General features: G+C 56.3%; 2 protein-coding genes across 2 annotated transcripts; one reads left to right on the forward strand and one right to left on the reverse strand.

Annotated features, from left to right (window-relative positions):
• Positions 1 to 581: 581 nt before the first annotated feature.
• EGLN2 (egl-9 family hypoxia inducible factor 2) lies at positions 582 to 9,779 on the forward strand. Its single transcript, XM_052655878.1, has 6 exons — positions 582 to 656; positions 1,748 to 2,802; positions 7,845 to 7,964; positions 8,406 to 8,542; positions 8,744 to 8,811; positions 9,108 to 9,779. Exons 2-6 carry the CDS (start codon positions 1,984 to 1,986, stop codon positions 9,161 to 9,163), a joined length of 1,200 nt encoding a protein of 399 aa, XP_052511838.1. The 5' UTR covers positions 582 to 656; positions 1,748 to 1,983; the 3' UTR covers positions 9,164 to 9,779.
• Positions 9,780 to 9,857: 78 nt separating this feature from the next.
• LOC128063959 (cytochrome P450 2F2-like) lies at positions 9,858 to 13,321 on the reverse strand. Its single transcript, XM_052656787.1, is given in 13 exon segments — positions 9,858 to 10,033; positions 10,114 to 10,164; positions 10,167 to 10,254; positions 10,398 to 10,420; positions 10,423 to 10,572; positions 10,666 to 10,797; positions 10,885 to 10,997; positions 10,999 to 11,060; positions 11,230 to 11,399; positions 11,555 to 11,698; positions 12,133 to 12,297; positions 12,824 to 12,947; positions 13,286 to 13,321. Coding segments are annotated over 13 exon segments (1,434 nt in total).
• Positions 13,322 to 18,641: the final 5,320 nt, after the last annotated feature.

Consider the following 18,641-nt stretch of genomic DNA (forward strand, 5'->3'; position numbering starts at 1 on the left):
ACCTGCACATCCCTTCTAGTCCTCTCTCCCTTCTCTCAAGGACGTTGCGCTTTTTTCTTTTTTATAAAATGTCCCTATGTAAATTACTTGCTGTCGTGCAAATTTACATACATTTCCCAACTACTTGCCCAGACGCTTTTCAGTCCTAATCTTGGGCTGTGAGAAGGCGGGGCTGTCCATGTTAATAACATCCATGATATACATGCCACTCCTAGCCCCCACTGCTCATCCCGCAGCGTTCTCTGCTCCAAGGAGACGGGCCGGCCTGTCTATGTAAATAGGCTAATTTACATACCCCTCCCACTCGCTTGGCGTCGTATGCGAGCCCCCCGCCCCCACCGCCCTATCCGGCCCTTCCTAACTGCGTTTCTCCTCTCGCACAAAAGGGGCGGGGCGGAGGGCGCCAAGAAGCCCGGCGTTACGGTCGGATCCATTTATTTCCCCTTTCTCCTGGGAGAGGGTGTTCGGAACTCCGTCGGCCCGCCCCGCGCGGCTCGCGCCTGCGCCTGTTCATCTCCTCCGCCCGGACGCGGTCACGTGTCCACCGGGCGAGGCGGGGGCGGGGCGTCGCGGGTGGTGGGGGCGGGGTATGGCGCGCTGTGCGGCGCAGGGCGGCTGGCACAAACGGCGGCGCCGGGGCCGGAGGAAAAAGCTCGGTGAGGAAAGCCCGGGAAGGGAAGGGAACGAGGCGGAAAAGGAGTTGGAAGTCGGGCGCCGGCGCGAGCCGGGCGCGGTGTGGGGGCGCGCGCCCGGCACTCTGGCGGAGCGCCGCGACCCCGGGGAGGGGAGGGGAGCGGAGGGGAGGGGAGGTGGGGGTGGGGCGTGGGGGAGGGAGCGCGCGCCGGGCACGGCGAGCGCCGGCCGTTGGGGGTGTTGGGGGGGGAGCCGGGAGCGCGCGTCGGGCGGAGCGGGGGGGAGGGGAGGGGACCCGGGGTCCCAGCGGTCCCTAGGCCTTGCCTTCGTGTCCTGCTGCGCCCCGAGGGGCCTCCGGGCCCGCACCGGAGGGACTTGGGAGGGGGGCTCTTTTTCCCCGCCTCGTCCTGTCCCCGAGTGCGTGAACCCTCCTCCACCCTTCCCTCTGTCGCCGTGGACCCTGCTCCCACGGCTCCCTTCCGTCTGTCCGTCTCAGGACCTCCCTTCCGTCTGGGTGTGTGTCAGCCCCTAACGGGCTTTCCTCCTGTTGGGCTCGGGTCGACCCTTCCACCCGGTTCTGCCTGGCTGTCTCAGGCCCACTCTCTCTCCTCTTCTTCGCTCTATTTTTTTTTCTGTTTCGGGACCCCCCGCCCCCCGCCACCAGTGTCCACTGTCTGTAGATCCCCCCCTTCCTTCTGTGTTTTCCAGGCTGATCCGCCCCCCTCCCCCCAGTCCTCCCCGTTTGTTACTAACTTCTAGTTCTCACTCCGCCATCCTTTTCTACTAAGAGTCCCCTCCTTTACTTCTTTTTTGTTTGTGGGTCTGTGTGTGAGGATGTATCTCACCCGTAGCCCCCACTGCAGTCCTCTGGCTGTGGGTCACCTACCCAGCCTCACTTCTCCAGCTGTCCCGTTTATTGCCCCTTGTCTCTTCGTGACTCCCCCCAAATCCCAGAGTCTCCGCCGCCCCCACCCCCCCTCCCGCCATGACCTCAGGTTTTGGGGTCTTTGTAGCTAAGTCTGCCTTGCTCTCTACTGCCCCTACCAGTGCCCCCACTCCCCTCCAGTGCACTTGCCTGTGTAGCTCTTCTCACCTTCCTTTTTTTTCTTTCCAGCCACTGTGACAGGTCCCTTCCCAAGCCCCTAGGGACAGCAGAGGACTTGGGGACCAGCAAGCACCCCCAGGGCGAGAGAAAAGCCTCTGCCACCTGCCCTGCCTCATCCTGCCCCACGCCAGGCCCAGCCGCCCCGGCCCCCGGCTGCATCAAGTGGAGGAGGAGGAGGTGGAGGAGGGTGGCACCATGGGCCTGGGCCGTGCCCTCCATGCCCGGGGGATGAAGACACTGCTGCCATGGACAGCCCGTGCCAGCCCCAGCCCTTGAGTCAGGCTCTCCCTCAGTTGCCGGGTTCAGTGTCAGAGCCCTTGGAGCCTAGCCGGGCCAGGATGGGGGTGGAGAGTTACCTGCCCTGTCCCCTGCTGTCCTACCACCGTCCAGGAGCGCCCACTGAGGCCTCAGCGGGGAGTGGGACCCCCAGAGCCACAGCTACTTCCGCCACAGGCAGCCCCCTGCGGGAGGGCTTCGGTGGGCAGGATGGCGGCGAGCTGCGGCCGCTGCAGAGTGAGGGTGCTGCGGCACTGGTCACCAAGGGGTGCCAGCGGCTGGCAGCCCAGGGCGCCCGGCCCGAGGCCCCCAAACGGAAATGGGCAGAGGATGGTGGGGATGCCCCTGCACCTAGCAAGCGGCCCTGGGCCAGGCAGGAGAACCAGGAGGCGGAGGGGGAGGGCTGCAGCAGTGGCAGCAGCGAGGCCAGCGCCGGGCTGAGGGAGGAGGTGCTGCCCGCGGCACCCGAGCGCCTGGCCCTGGACTACATTGTGCCCTGCATGCGGTACTATGGCATCTGCGTCAAGGACAGCTTTCTGGGGGCGGCCCTGGGTGGCCAAGTGCTGGCGGAGGTAGAGGCCCTGAAGCGGGGCGGGCGCCTGCGAGACGGGCAGCTTGTGAGCCAGCGGGCTATCCCGCCACGCAGCATCCGTGGGGACCAGATTGCCTGGGTGGAAGGCCATGAGCCGGGCTGCCAAAGCATCGGTGCCCTCATGGCCCACGTGGATGCCGTCATCCGCCACTGTGCTGGGAGGCTGGGCAGCTACGTCATCAATGGGCGCACCAAGGTGAGGCCGTGGAGACCTGCTGTGAGGGGTGGTGGGACGGGGCCCCCCAGGCACTTGGACGCCTGTTGTTCTGAGCATCAGTGAGTTTGGGGACAGGCTTCTGGGGTCACAAAAGGGTTTAGGCAGCCCTGGTGCAGGGAGTGTCAGAGCTCACTGTGGGCTCTTGTGCCCTGTGGGCCTTAGTTTGTGCACCTGCAAGCTGTGGGTTTGGCCCATAGTCACTGGGATTCTTGACCTTGCCGGGGATCCTCTCAAAGAACCTGAAGAGAGGTGTCGCCATTCGTAGCCCTGCATCTGTGTCTGAGCCTTCTTGGGGTCAGCAGCCCTGTGATGTCTGTTCACGGGCCTTAGAGCAAGTGGGCAAGGTTTGTGTCTCCGTCTGTCTGCCCATCTTGTGTTCTTCCTGTTCCCTTATTTTTTCCTCCATCCAAGTGTATTTAGTCCATCCTGTCCACTGTGTGTGTCTTGCCTGTCTAGTCTGTCTCCCAGGTAGGAGAACTGGGAGAGGTAGGTGGCAGTGGTGAGTCCCATGCCAGGCTGAGGGAAGATGCCCACCATGCCTGGTGCTGGGCTGCACTGCACCCTGCATGCCATACTGTGACGTCTGCCTCACGCCAGCTTCCTGGGGTGGCCGTGCGCTGGCTCAGGCTCAGGTGGAGGTCACGACCCCATCTCGCCCATCCTGCCCCATCCTAGTCCGTGTCCTCCATCTTCTCTGTTCTGTCCGTCCCTCACTTCATCCCTGTCTGGCTCTGGTCTGTTTACTTGATCTTCTGCCTTTGGGTCTACTCTTGACCCCCTTTTTTTGTTTTAGAGTAGTAGTTATTAATCTTTTTTTTTCCTTTAAATTTGCTCAAAACCAAACCCTGTCTTAAGAAAAACGCTCATTTGATTAGAGTTTATGGGCAGTCATCAGGGCCTTCTGGGCCTCCAGCTGCCCATTCAGGAATCTGGGGTCAGGAGCCCTGCACAAGACAATAGTCCATAGGGCCTTTCAGCCTGCCAACTCATGGAGGGGTGTGAGGGCCCTGGCCTGGGGTTCACGGTGTGGTGGTGGTTGGACAAGGCCCTGTAGGGAGTGCCCGCTGCCCTGCACCAGTGATGCCTGGCTGACCGCATGGCTGTGTTCTGCCCTGCAGGCATGAGGCTGTGCTCCTGGCGTCCTCATCCTCCCTCAGATCCCATCTTGGGTTCTGCCTCTGCCGCTTTGCTCTCAGGCAGGAACTGGCTCAGGGACCAGGGCTCCCCCCAGGCTGAAGCCGTGCTGGCCTCCCCACCCCAGCTGGAATTTGTCCCACTTGGCTCTGCCTCCTTTTACCTTGGTAGTGGAGAGCCAGAGGCGGCCATTCAGGGGCAGGAGGTCAATGGGAATCTCCCTAGCCACAGGGTGACCAGCACCTTCTCCCCAGGGTCACCCATCCTTACAGGAGGGAGGTTAGGGGGAGACCACAAGAACTAAATAGCCCAAGGTGGGATACTTCTCTGAACCTCAGTTTGCTTATCACAGGATAGGAAAACCAGGTTAACTGCCTAGCTAGTCTCTGGCCATCTTAGGAGGGAAAGGAGAATACGTGAATCCTCTCTCCTTTGGTGCCTTGGATGTGGTTGGAAACAGGGCCCTGGAGGGGGTGGGTGGCTGGGGGTAGAGACTTTTTTAGCCCTGGGAGGTAAGAACAAGCCTGGCTGGACTGAGAAGGGAGGGGAGGAGCCAGCCCAATCACTGGAGTTCCTCTCTGACCCTCCCCTGCCCCAGTGAGACAGCAACTTCAGCTTCCTCACCTTCACAGGGCAACATCTGGGTTCTGCCCCAGGCTCTGGAGTAAGATGGGGTGGGGTTCTGAGATGCGGGGTGGCCACAGTGGTGGTGGGGCTCAGGTCACAGTGTGGCTGCGGCCAAGCACAGCCTGCCTCTCTGTGCTTCCTGAACTCACCCCCTGTGTTCCTCTGCCTTCCTCCTCCCTGGTTCCTCTGCTCAGTTGACTGGCAGGTGGGAGGGAATTGATTTGCACTGGCTTCAAGGACTACCATAGGGGTCCTGGGGAGGCCCCTTTAAGACCAGTATGGAGGTGCGGCCTGCTGTTGGCTCAGTCCTGGGATTCTGACTTGGGGTGGGTGGGTGGGTACTGTGTGTATGTGCTTTGTGGGGCTCTTGGCATGTTGCTTCTAGCTGTCCCTTATCCTAGCAGCCCCTTCCCGGAGATGGAAGTGTAAAGAACACGTTTCCTTATTACTCTGCTTGTTGTCCCTTTCCCTGGCGGGCGTGGGAAGTAGATGCTTCTCAGGCCAGAGGATGCTTACCCCACTCCCAGGTGGGTATCTGTCGGAGGAAGAGTGGGGCCTTAAAGGGCCTGTTTCTGTGTCTAGCCTGACACAGGAGTCCTGCTTCATGAAAGACTACAGTGTGTGTCCCTGCCTGCACGGTGGGAGGTCCTGTGAGGGGGCATGGGCGGGACACATGGAGGCCCCGAGACCCAGAAGAGTGCTTTCAGTCAGCAGCTCCCTTCTTGGCCCTAGGGAGCCTGGCCTGGCCCTGGGGGCCAGTGCTGGGTAAACAAGTGCCTGTGCTGATTCACTTTGAGGGGGATGGCAGGGGAAGTGAGCCCAGGTGCCTTCAGTTAGAGGACTCCAGGTGCTGCTGGTCCCGAGACCTGACTGACGAGGGGGACCAGTGGAAGAGTGTTCCTGGCAGGTGCAGAAGCCTGGGGGTGAGCTCAGCCTGGTCAGGGAAGAGTCAGGACGACTGTGAGGCCAGAGGTAGTTTAGGAGGCTGGTGGCCTTGGAGGCTGTGGTCAGGAATTTGTGTTCTCTGGGGATGCAGTGAGGAACTTGAAGGGATTTGAGCTGTGGTGAGGGGGAGTAAAGGGCCTCTGGCAGCTGTGTGGGGATGGTATGTGGGGGAAGAGGTTTCAGCCCTGGACCTCTTTGCTCACCCCATCCTCAAAACTGGCAAATTCTCAGCTTGGATTCTCAATGGGGAGGGCTTGCCTGTCCCTAATCAGTGACTCACTGGTTCCAGGCCACCCCGCATTCTGGCCACAGCCAGGGATCCTTTCCTCGTGGTGAAGTAGTTGCTCAGAGCACTGACCCGTCTGCAGGGAGTGAGCGGTGCAAAGAAAGTTCTTTGGAACCTGGGGCTGTGGGGGCCAAGACCTTGCCCTCATGTTGCCAGAGAGAAAGGCGCCCCGCTGGGTAGCCATGGTGGTGGCAGTTGTCCTGGCCTCTTGCCCGGGGCAGGTGCTGTGGTGGGCCAGGTGCACACGTTTAACACAGAGCAGCTTACTCTCTGCGCTGGGGTGAGCCCCGGGGAATAATAAGCTGGGAGGAGGCCGAGGGGTTGAGTCAGCCTGGCCTGCCATGGAGTGCCTGGCAAGCCTCCTGGTTTTGGCAGCAGATGCCGATCTTTTCGATTGGGAATGTTTACCCCAGGGCTGTGGCAGATGGCCATGGCCCCCAGGTGTTGCTGAGCATTATGGGGAGCAGGGGCCAGCGGAGTCTGTCCTGGCATCACTGTGGGTCGAGGGGTCAACATAGAGGGTCCCCAGATGGGGAGCTTCATGCCAGTGCTCCCTTATTCACCTTGTTCAGCCTTCCCAGTGGCTGTGGGCAGAGGACAGGACAGGGACCTTTCAAATTTCAGCCTGTGCTTTAACTGTCATGTGTCAGGAACCATCCCGGGTGCTTTCCCAGACATTTATGTCTCATTCAGCAAGCTATGAAGTAGTAGTTACACTCCATTTCAGGGATGAGGAGCCTGAACAAGAGTTCAGCCCAGTCCCCTGCCCAGCATCACAGCTCTTGAGGCCGCAGGGAGACCATTGAACCCAGGGGTTAGCTCTGCGGGAACACTGCGCCTTTCCCTCACACCACACCTGTCATTTTGTGCGTACAGGCCTGGAGTGGCCAGGCCCAGAGCTCAGCGTGGCTAGGGCTGGCTTGGGCAGCAGCAGCAGTCAAGGAGAGAAGGGGGAACCCGATGGCTAGACCTCTCCATATAGAAACCATGGCCTGGGATGAGGCCTAACTCTTAGGTCTGTGGGGGTCAGGAGCCCCCAAAGTCATATTCTCAGAGGGGTTCATGCTACTGCTGTGAACAGAAGGTGTTTGTTATCCCCGTTTGACAGATGAGATAGATGAGGCATTTGAGGCCCAAAGTGACTTAGCAGCAGCAGCAGCAGCAGGTGATGAGACTGTCCAGGGCTGCTTGACAGGCTGCGCTTGGAAGTGTGATTAGGTCGCAGGTCCTAGTCATGTTCCAGGTTTTGGAACTGTTCACATGTGCAGGAGACTGTATCTAGCAGATACTCTTTGCCGTTATGATCAGTGCTTCTCAACATTGTGCAAATCAGAGTTACCTGGCAACCTTCAACAATTCCAGGCTGCACCTGAGGCCAAGTACATCAGAACCTCTGAGGTGGGCCTGGGCACCAGTGTCCCAGGTCATTCCAACTCGACAGCTCTGGGAGAGAACTCATGTGGGGCTTTGAGGCCACATCCCTGTATACCAGAAAACGTTTAAATAACATTTAAATTGGTTTTATTCTACTGAAAAGTTTGAGTTTGGGATCGGGTTATCTTTTAAAAAACCAAACCCTCAAGTCACTGAGCTGTGTCTTGGTTCCACACTCTGGGCATGTGTATGCTGTTCAGTTGCCAAGTTGTGTCCAACCCTTTGTGACCCCGTGGACTGCCGCATGCCAGGCTTCTCTGTTCTTCACTGTCTCGAGTTTGCTCAAATTCATGTCCATCAAGTCAGTAGTGTTACCTAACCATCTCAAACTCTGTGCCCCCTTCTCCTTTTGCCTTCAGTCTTTGTGTGCCTCATGTGTGTGTGGGAAGTGGGCTCTTGGGGCCGGGAGCTGAGGTTTCTTGTGGATACAGGCTTGGTTAAAACGGAACGTCTGGGTGCTGGAACCCTTGGAGCCCCCAGGACCCTTGAGGAGAGGTGAGGGGCTGAAAGGTGAGAAAGAGGAGGTAATGGCTGGCTTGCTCCAAAGTCCCTGCCTGCTCGCCTCAGTAAACCCTGTCTCCATCATCTCTGCCAGGCCATGGTGGCATGTTACCCAGGAAACGGGCTGGGGTACGTGAGACACGTGGACAATCCCCATGGCGATGGGCGCTGCATCACCTGTATCTATTACCTGAATCAGAACTGGGACGTCAAGGTAGGATGGTGGGCTGGGGCGGCGTTCACCCAGAGGCTTTTCCTCTCCCCGCTCAGCTGCTCGTATGGTCCCGGTCCTCTTCTCAGCCCACTGGGGGGCGTTGTAATCTTTTAGGGGCCCTTCCTGGAAATGGCACCTCCTTCCAGCTGCCTGTGTGGTGGTGGCTCCTGGTGTTGGGTAATGGTGCAGTCTGCCCAGCCCCCAGGCTAAGGAGCACTTCCCCCGCCCCATTTCCTGTCGTCTTTAGTAGCTTCCTGCCCGTTTCCATGGTGATGCAGACCCTGGGTTGTCATTCATTTTCAGAGTCTGAGTGGTGGGAGGGAGTGATATGTGCAGTTACTATGCCCCCTGGCGGGCCCTTGTGGGTTGGCTGTGCAAGGGGAGGCGGGGCTCCAGGCGGTGCTGGCCTGCCTCCTGCCTCATCCTCTGGCCCGCCCTCAGGTGCATGGCGGCCTGCTGCAGATATTCCCTGAGGGCCGGCCCGTGGTAGCCAACATTGAGCCCCTCTTCGACCGGCTGCTCATTTTCTGGTCTGATCGGCGGAACCCCCATGAGGTGAAACCAGCCTATGCCACCAGGTAGGATCCATATTTCTGGGGATGTGCCCAGCTACTCTTGCCTGCACCAGCAGTCTTGTCAGACCCCTGGAGTGACTAGGAAGTGATGGGATGCCAAGACGGAGGGCGGGGCGGGGGGGGGGGGGTGGCTGAGGGGGTGGAGATAGTGGGTAGGATTAAGTGTGATCTCTAATGGCCCTCTGGGGCTGCTCTGGTCCCCAGGTACGCCATCACTGTCTGGTATTTTGATGCCAAGGAGCGAGCAGCGGCCAAAGACAAGTATCAGCTAGGTACCTGCTTCCCAGATGGTGACCTCGCCTCTTAAGTCCTTCCTGTTCCATGTACTTCTTTAGGCCTCAAGCTGTCTCGTCAATCTCTGATGAATCTCATCATCTCTTGATGAATCTGAAGTCACTGAACCTTGCAGCTCGTTTTTCCCCATCTTTGCCTGCCTTCCCTAGACAGTTGACTCACCTGGTGTCCCCAGCATGAGCCCCTCTCTTCTGATACTGTCCCAATCTTGCCAGTTTCCCTTGGCCTCTGTTCCTTCCCGATGACTCAATCCCCTGTCCCTCTTCCTCCCCAGCATCAGGACAGAAAGGTGTCCAAGTGCCCGTGTCACAGCCGACTACGCCCACCTAGTGGCCAGTCCCAGAGCTGCATGGACAGACAGCTTGCCCTGGCTTCAGGAGAGCCCTGGGCCCCGGTGCTGCCCGTCTCGGTGCCTGCTCCTTCCCCGCCACCACCACTGCTTCTGACTTTGCCTCCATCCTGCCTGGTGTGGAGGGCTCCGTCCATTGCTGAGGACCAAGGAGGAGGAGAGACCTCTACTGCCCTGGGATGGGGACGGGGGTTGTGACCTGGACAGGAGCCAGTGTTGGGGCCTTCCGTTACTGGAGCTGGGGGCCTGTGTCCTGCCCTGTCTGGTCATGCCCCTCTCAGGTTTGGAGAGCTGGAAGGAGGCATCGCCACCTCCCGCCAGGACGCAGGATCTGGGGTTGGGGTGAGTCATGGCCTCTTGCTGGGAAAGGTTTGTGGGGGAATATCCCCAAGCCCCCCACACCTCCAGCCTGGAATGTGAAGTGACTCCCCAACCCCTGTCAACCATGGCACCTTTTGGACTAGGCTGCCACTGCTTGGGCAGGATAAAGGTGCTGGGAGGAGCATGGGTGTGCAAGTCCTATCAGCCAAGAAATAAAAGTTTACCTCAGAGCTGCATACAGCTGACTGTCTTGCTCCCTCTTTTTGAAAAGAGTCCTCCATCTGCAGTTCAGGCCTTTATTGACCGAAGAGGGTAAGGAGTTCTGAGAGCCAGTGAGCTGAGCTGAATCTGCCTTCAGCGGGCCACGAGGCGGAGCTGGAAGGCTGGGGGCACGTTGCCCGGGCCAGTGCACTGCGGGGTGAGGTCTGTGTCGGAGTGGCTCCCCACAAGGAGCAGGAAGAACCGCAGTAGAATGGAGGTGAGGAAGATCTCGGTTGGGGCCAGGCCTGCACCCAGGCACATCCGCTTTCCTGGGGACACGGGTATGGAGTGAGAAACCCATGCATGCCAGGGCATGTCCTGACTGGTCCCCTCCCTGCCCAGCCCAGGCCTAGGGCAAAGGGCATGAAGGCGTTGTTGCTCTGGAACTCGCCCTGGTTGTTAGGAAGTTGGTGGGGTTTAAGCATTCTGGGTTCTTGAATTGGGTGGGGACCCGGTGTATAGACACAAGCAGAGGAATCACAAAGGTGCCCTGGGGTCATGTGCCAAGGTTACTCAAAAAAGACCCTAGTTAGAAGCCAACGCAAGGAATCCTTTGTGCATCAGCAGTGAACGCCCAGACCCACTGATAGGCCCTCCCCGTTCCTGTGCAGGATCCCCAGACTCAATGGGCACCTTGGGCAGGAAGTAGTGTTGCAGGTGAGAACACGCGGGAGCCGGCAGGGCACCACGCTGGTGAAACGCTGGATCTCGTGCAGCACAGTGTTGGTGCAGGGCGGGTGCTCTCGGTCCTCCAGGGTCGGGGCACGCATTCGGCCAGCCACGCCATCCAGCTCAGCCTGCACCTTGGCTGGGGCTACCGGAGATGTGAACTGTGCCTACCGCAGCCTCCAGCTGACCCCAAACCCCAGCCCCCTCGTCCCTAGCTCTCCAGCTTGCAGACATAACACCTCTGCGTATTTGAGCAGAATGAGGAGTCCATAGCGCAGGGTGGTGCCTGTGATCTCTGTACCACCAAAGAAGAGATTATGCGTCATCACCAACGTCTCTGCCTGGAAATGGCTCTCCGGGTTCTCTGTTCCTATGGGTACAGAAGATAGGTGCTGCTGCGTGCCAGGCACCTGCTGGTGGGCGGCAGGGCTAGAGCTTAGGGCAGCAGGGCCCTGTACCTTATCTATTTTATCCAGGAAGCTGTGGATGAAATAGTGGGGCTTCCCGGGCTGCCGCGTCTGCTGGTGCAGCTGGATTTGCTGAGAGATGAAAACCCGAAGCGATGTTTTGGAACATTTAGTGGTGTGGGCCTGGGAGCCCGTTCAGGAGGGAGGGGAAAATGTACATCTTGGGGGACAGGAAATCAATAGGACCTTGAACAAGACCATTAATTCCCTTTGGGGGCTCTGGACCAGGACTTCAATGTTATAAGTTGTGAAACTCTTCCATTCCAACATTCTAAGACTGCTCCATTCTAATGATCCATGCACTCGGGTTTGGCATAGACTGGGCACACGACCTCGCCCCACCAGGAGCTCATGATGCGAAAGTTGTAATTGAAAAGGTCCAGGAGCCTCAGGAACTCCATGTCCTCATAGCCATAGTGGTTCCCAAAGACCACGGAGCAGATAACATTAGATACAGCATTATCCAGTAGCCGCCGGGAGTTGAACGGGGCTCCTAGAGGTGGGAACATGACGAGGTCATACGTTGGGTGGTTCAGATCCCACCCAGCTCTTGGGTTACTGGCTTCATTCCACCCAAACGCCTTCACTCGGTCCTTTCTTGACCAGCGTCCACGCCCACACTGGTCCCTCTCTTTTTCCAGGCCGTATCTCCAGTGGCTTGAAATCCACCAAGTAGACAAGCCGCCTCTTCCAGGACACGCTCTTCGACAGTCCGCGTACCCAAGCCAAACTCCTTAAGTGCTCCAAGTGCAAAATGGCGCAGCGTCGGCCAGCGCGGCCCTTCAGAAAACGCTATGCCTTGGGGGAGCTGTAGGGGGCGTTGGGAAGAGAAGGGGTGGGGTGATAAGTTGGCCACGCCCCATCCCAGAAGCATCCCGCGATGGAGCCGACGTTCTCGCAACTCTTCGCTCTGCTTCTGTTCCAGATCTTTTGGATGCCACCACCCCAGCCTTCTAGGCCCTATCCACACATTGACCCCGCCTCTGCTGGTCCTGACCCCTGACCAGTGCGTGCTCTGTTTGGCTTTGACTCAGGCTCTTCTAGGGGCTGCACAAGGAACCAGTCCCCCTACTCCCATTCGACCCCTACAATGTAGCTCCGCCCCAGCCTCTCCTCATTAGCCTTGACTCTAGGAGGCCCCGCCCCATTTCTCCGATCCAGCTTTTTTTCGCCGACTGGATATTCCCAGCCGCTCTTCCGCCGCTCCCCCCGCCCCCACCCCCGGGCCTCACCATTTCCGCGTGTGAAGCGTTCGAAGATTGCCATGGCCCCGCGGCCAGAGAAGGCGTCCGCTTGCAGCACCAGTGCGTCCCGCAGCGCTGCGTAGCGGCACAGCACCACTGCAGGGCGCGTGCCTAGCCACACCGTGAACACACGACCCCAGCGGCCAGAGAGTTACACGGAGCCGGTGGTCAGCGGGCCCTAGTCCGGGCTCCTGACCCTTCCGCCGCCGAGACCCCAGCTCCCTTCTCCTTCGGATCCAGGAGTCCAGCCCCTCCGCCTTCCGTCAAAATCTAGAAGTTCAGGTCCCCAGCCCCCTGCCCCCTCAGAACTAGGTGTCTGGGTCCTCAGGACCCGCCCCCCTTCCCCCACCGCCTTGAGCCAAAACAGACCTCTCTGCGGCCGGCCGTAGGCTCCCCCTCCCTCAGGACCCGGGAGTCAGGGTTGGCGTGTGGCAGCGAGACTCCGCCTGAACCAGGAGCTCAGGCCCACTGCCCATTTTCCCTCCAGATCTACCTTCCCACCCCGTCTCCTCCTTCCCCAGGAAGCAGGACTCTAGCCCCTTCAGCCTCTCTCAGGCCTCGCTGGGTCTGAGCCCTCAGCTTTGTCTTCATTCAGGGAGCTAAGAATTCCAGCCCCCAGCCCCACTTCCAGAAATGCAGGATTCTGAATTCTGACCCCCCGCCCACTTGGGGCTTCCCTCCATGAGTGCACAGTCCAGGCGTCCAGACTCGAACTGCAGCAAGTTCCCCTGCAGCGGGAGTGGAGTGGGCCTAGGAGGTCGGGCTCCCTGCCTCAGTGCTGCGTGCACCCCAACCCCGCCTGGCTGGTGCCGGCAGCAGGACCAGCAATGACAGCGCTGTAAGGCCAGAAATCATGCCCTGATCCTCGAGGCTCGCACCTCCTCATTTCTTGTTTTATTCCCCTGGGGTCTTGGGTGGGGCAAGGGTGGAGACTTGAGTGTGGGAGGAGTGGGCACCTGCCAGCCTCTCATTCTGTGATTTGTCAACCCAGTTCTTTTCCATGTCATTGGTGTGCTTGGCTTCTGGCTGTGTGTGTGTGTGTGTGTGTGTGTGTGTGTGTGTGCGTGCGCGCATGTGTGCACCTGCCTCAGCCTGTCTTATTTGGTAGTCTTAATGCACTAGCATTTTCATGTCAGCACACCAACAGGTACACCCTCCATAGCACCTTTGGGTCCATCTTACTTGTCCTGTAGTTGTGCATTCCTAAATCCCCCAGAGACCTCTGGGTCCATGAATGCTGGACCTTATACTTTAAAAAAAAATTAATTGGCTGCACTGGGTCTTTGTCGGTACTAGTGGACTTTCTCTAGTTGTGGCAAGCAGAGGCTACTCTCTAGTTGCGGTGCACGGGCTTCTCGTTGCAGTGGCTTCTCTTGCTGCAGAGCACAGGCCCTAGGGTGCCCAGGCTATAGTAGTTGCAGCTCGAAGGTAGTTGCCCCGTGGCATGTGGGATCTTCCTGCACCAGGGATCGAACCTGTGCCCTCTGCATTGGTAGTCGGATTCTTAATCACTGGACTACCAGGGAAGTCCTATACCTTGTCCTTCTGATTGCTGAATACACCCTGATTCCTAAATAAACTTCATAAAACACTCCTGTGTGTTGGGAGCTGTGTTAGGCATTAGTGACAAAATGGAGGCACGGCCCCAACCCCCTCTCCTCATCCCGCAGGTATGGTCCCAGGATGAAGGAGTTAGGCCTTGTGATTCTGACTTGCTCTTTCCTTTCTTCGGTTGAGTTGGCTGGAAAAAATGTTAAGGTGCTTATTGTTCTAGAGAGAAGCATGAGAAAGCACAAAGCCTTCTGCAGTTGTGCCCAGAAAATATAAAGTAACCATTGACATGTGTTCAAGGATCTTTACAAAGAATGTTCCAGGATGAGCACGTAGGCCGCAGCTTGAGGCCATGGGAAGGATTGTTATCTGAGACCTGTTTGTGAGGGAAATATTTATGGCAAAAGAAGTTTGCTGAGCTTAGGGTTTAGGAAGAATTAAGAATAGCTAGAAGCCTTTTTAGGAGATAGTGATCTTAAGATGCTAGGGGCAAACAGGATTTAGAAAGATAAAAAATAAACTGAGGAATGTAACATGAGTTACAATGTAATCACAAGTTAAGTATAAGACACATAAGAGGAAGTAGATAATAGATAGTAAAGCTGATTCTGAGAGAATCGCTGAAGCAGGAACTCTGTAGGGCAACAATGATTTCTGGAGACAATAAATCTGGGTGGGGAAAACTAAAAATGTCAAACCTCTGACCTAATGCTTTTGTCAAAGTATAAAAGAAAACCTGAGGCTTAAAATAAACATGTAGTTCTGTACCTCGAGTCATAGGCTACATCATTGTCCACCGACACCGCTCACCCCTTCAGGCTGATTCCCTGGCTGCTGGAGCTGGACTCTGGCACCTGTGCTCCATGCCTGTGTTACCACCTAAGGACTCAACACCTGAGCCCTTGTCAATTCCACACTCATTAGTCTTGGAGCCTTGTATGCTGTTCCTGTCTTCTAGATGCTCACTAGGAGCCCCCTAGTGCCACTCAGCCTGCCACTTCCATGCCTATCCTATGACTCCTGGGTACCTTCCCACAGTTGATCCCCCTGAATCTCCATACTTAGGCCCTGTCCTGAACTCCTCCATCTCTGTTCCCAATGTCCTGGCTCCCAGATGCCCCAAATGTCGTACACCCTTGCTGCTACACCCCTGGTCTCCAGTTCCCCAGGTCCCTCAGTGGGCACCTCTACCTGAGGCCAGACCACGATGGCAGATAAACTTGCCCTCACTCCAGCTGGCCCTGGGAGTGTGGGCTGGGGTAGGGTGGGGTGGGGCAGACCCAGGCCTGGATGGGCCAGGGGTGGGGGATGTGGCTGAGTCTGTACTTGGAACAGACTGTTCAGGAATGGGGCCCACCCTCCCGCCCACCCTGCCCTGCTGGACCCAGGCTTCCGCCAGGTGCCTGGCACAGGGCCCAGACCCAGGGTGATGATGGGGGGACTGTGCAGAGTCCAGGACTCGGCTTGCCTTTGGAAGTGTCTCTCACTTTCAATCCCTCTGTTTCTCTATTCGTCTCTTTCTCTCTCTTCCCATTTCTCTCTGTTTTACTTTCAGGGTCTGCCTCTGTTTGTGTCTGAAAACAAATTTTCTCTCTGGTGTGCTCTTTTCAATGGCCGTCTCTTTCTCTCCCTGAGCTTCTTTCACCTTGTCTTTACCTTAATTTCCCTCTGTCTCTGCTTCCCCATCTCCCTGCCTGTTTGTGTACCACATCTCCCTACCTGTCAACCTTTCCCTGTCTGGTGAATGGCAGAGGTTTAGGGGCAGGGCTCTGCTTAGAGGCGCTGACCCTTCAGACAGCAGGGTTGCAGCAAGTGTGCCCTCCTGGACTCTACCCTCCAACTTCCCTCCCAGATTCTCAGATGGATCCTCTTTCTCGGGCTACTTTTAAGAGGTTTTTACTGGATTTGTTACACTATTGCTTCTGGGTGTTTTGGGTTTTTTTTTTTAACTTAATTTTTCCTTTGGCTGCACTGGGTCTTCATTGCTGCACGCAGGTTTTCTCTAGTTACGGAGAACAGAGGCTACTGTCTAGTGCTGCTGGCTTCTTTTGTTGCTGTGCGCAGAAGCTAGACCGCAGGCTAAGTAGTTGTGATGCATGGGCTTAGTTGCTCTGCAGCACGTGGGATCTTTGAGGACCAGGGGTCAAACCCATGTCGCTGGTGCTGGCAGGTGGATTCTTAACTGCTGGTCCACAGGGAAGTCCGTTTCTGTTTCATGTTTTGGTTTTTTGGCCACGAGATATGTGGGATCTTAGCTTCCTGACCAAGAATCGAACCCACACCCTCTGCAGTGGAAGGAAGGTGAAGTCTTAACCGCTGGGCCACCAGGAAAGTTCCTTTCAAGCTCTTTTCAAGAGGAGGCATTTTGTTTTGTTCACTTCTGTATCCCCAGCACCTAAAATAGTGCCCAGCACACGGTGGGCACCCAGTAAGTGTCTGTTGAAAGAAGGCATGGCTTTGATTCATCCCTGTTTCTGTGCCTTTTTTTCTCCGTCTCTCTCTACTTCAGACTCTGTTTCTCTCTGTCTCTGTCTTTGGCTGAATCCTTGTAAATGTCTCTCTTCCCGCCTTGTCTCTATTTCATCTCTTGAGGTTTCTCTCCAGTTCTCTTTTTGTCCTCTCAGATCACTGCCTTTCTTCAGCCTCTCTTAATTTCCATCTTGGCTTTAGCGTCTCCTTGTCTTCCTTCTCTTTGGACACCTGTCTTTCCCCATTTCTCAATTCCTCTCTTTCTCCTCCTCTGTCTCTCTCACTCCCAGTCTTTGATTTTCAGGATCTCGCTCTATGTATCTCTCTCTCTCTTCCTGTCTCTTTTTCTTCACCATGTGTTTCTCTTTGCTGTCTCTCCATCTTTCTTTCTTAGGACCTGTGAATCTCCCTTTCCCCCTCCACCTCTGCATCCCTGCCTGGGCCTTGGGGCAGACTCGGCTTGGGGTGGGAACAGCATGGGGATTAGGGAGCTGCTGCCCCATGTCGGGACTGCCTATAAGCCTCCCTCTAGCTGGCCCCATACTCAGCAAAGCTGTCCCAACTTCTGAATGACCTTGGGAAACTCCACTCAGGGAAGGGCCTCCCACATCACCTCTGCCCCTGGCTGGGGGGCCAGCCTCATTCTGTCTGCCTCCAGCTCAGTGAAGCTTGAGATGCCTGCTCTTTGAGAAAAGCTACTGTCAGCAGGATTGTCAGCTTGTCAAATCCAGTCCCAGGTTGGGAGGCCCCATGCCTGGGACTGCTATACACCCCAAAGGGAGGAACTGCAAGACAAAGAGATAATTCAGTGAGAGGGATGAGAAATGAGTGAGAGTTTGAGCCTTCCAGTGCCTCACTTCCCCATTAATTGCCCTTCTGTCTGTCTTTCTCTGGTCATTGTTTTTTTTCTTTCTTTGTCTCTATCTTCTATTCCATTTACCTCCCCAGGTCTCAGTCCTTGTTATCTCTGTCCTTTCCTCTGTATCTCTGACTCATAAGATTTCAAAGCGCGGGGTGGGAGCCAGAAGATCTGCTTTCTGCACCCGGCTCTGCTCATTTCTGACTGTGATCTTGGGCAAGTCACTTCACCTCTCTGAGCAACCTCAGTTTTGCTGTGAAAATATATAATAGCACTTCCCCAGTGGTCCAGTGGTTAAGAATCCGCCTGCCAATGCAGAACATGAGTTTGATCTCTAGTCTGAGAAGATACCACATACTGAGGGGCAACTAAGCCCCTGTGTCATAACTGGCGAAGTCTGCACAGCCTAGAGCCCATGCTCCACAACAAGAGAAGCCACTGCAATGAGGAATCTGTGCACCGCAGCTAGACTAGCCCCTCCCCCCGTTCGCTGCAACTAGAGAAAGCCTGTGTGCTGCACCGAAGACCCGCTGCAGCCAAAAATAGTAAACTAAATAAAAGCCTACCTTATTTAAAACAATGTATAACAAAATTGCTTTGTGCCATATGTATGTGTGCTAAGTCGCTTCAGTCTTGTCCAAGTCTTTGAGACCCTATGGACTACAGCCTGCCAGGCTCCTCTGTCCATGAGATTCTCCAGTCAACAATTCTGGAGTGGGTTGCCATGCCTGCCTCCAAGGGATCTTCCCCACTCAGGGATGGAACCCACCTCTCTTATGTCTCCTGCATTAGCAGACAGGTTCTTCACCACTAGCGCCACCTGGCTTTGCCCCATAGGAAGATTTAAATGAGGCATTTGGACCAGTGTGTGAATAGGAAGCACGAAGTCACAGAAGGCAATGGCAACCCACTCCAGTACTCTTGCCTGGAAAATCCCATGGCGGAGGAGCCTGGTAGGCTGTAGTCCATGGGGTCTCTAAGAGTCGGACACGACTGAGTGACTTCACTTTCACTTTTCACTTTCATGCATTGGAGAAGGAAATGGTAACCCACTCCAGTGTTCTTGCCTGGAGAATCCCAGGGACGGGGAAGCCTGGTGGGCAGCTGTCTATGGGGTCCCACAGAGTCGGACATGACTGAAGTGACTTAGCAGCAGCAGCAGCAGCAGCAGGTAAGTGGTAGTACTTGTGATTTCCCAGTCTCCATGTCTGTTTATTTCTCCGTATCTCTCACTTTCTCTGCTTACATCTTCATCTTTGTACAGCACCCTGCATCTCTGGCAGACCTATGGAACCTTTCTGGGCTGCTGTCTTTTTCTTGGCCTTGGTTTCTTTACTTCTGTCTTCACTCAGGCCCTCCCAGCCTTTACCTCCCAGTCTGTCTCCAGGAAACACTTTCTCCCATTTTTTTTTTTTAAACTTCCCTAAGAGTGAGGGTTGAACGCATCCAAGCCAGGTTTCTCCCTTCTCTGCAGCCAGACCTTACTTCTGTCCATCCTAGAGGACTGTCCTCCTCCCTTTAATTCAGCCAAGTTAGCTTTGAATCTATTCTAAAGATAATTTAATAGAAACGGATACAAAAAGCCTTCTCCACCAAAGGGTGTGCAGTAGAACCAATT

Source organism: Budorcas taxicolor, chromosome 18 (assembly GCF_023091745.1).
Source record: "Budorcas taxicolor isolate Tak-1 chromosome 18, Takin1.1, whole genome shotgun sequence".
Classification (NCBI taxonomy): domain Eukaryota; kingdom Metazoa; phylum Chordata; class Mammalia; order Artiodactyla; family Bovidae; genus Budorcas; species Budorcas taxicolor.

Bases quoted from the DNA above. Each gene is read 5' to 3' on its own strand.
- EGLN2 (XM_052655878.1), top strand. From the start codon at position 1,984: ATGGACAGCCCGTGCCAGCCCCAGCCCTTGAGTCAGGCTCTCCCTCAG. The intron at 7,965-8,405 runs GTAGGATGGTGG...GCCCGCCCTCAG, and splicing joins ATCAGAACTGGGACGTCAAG to GTGCATGGCGGCCTGCTGCA. The intron at 8,812-9,107 runs GTACCTGCTTCC...CTTCCTCCCCAG, and splicing joins CAAAGACAAGTATCAGCTAG to CATCAGGACAGAAAGGTGTC.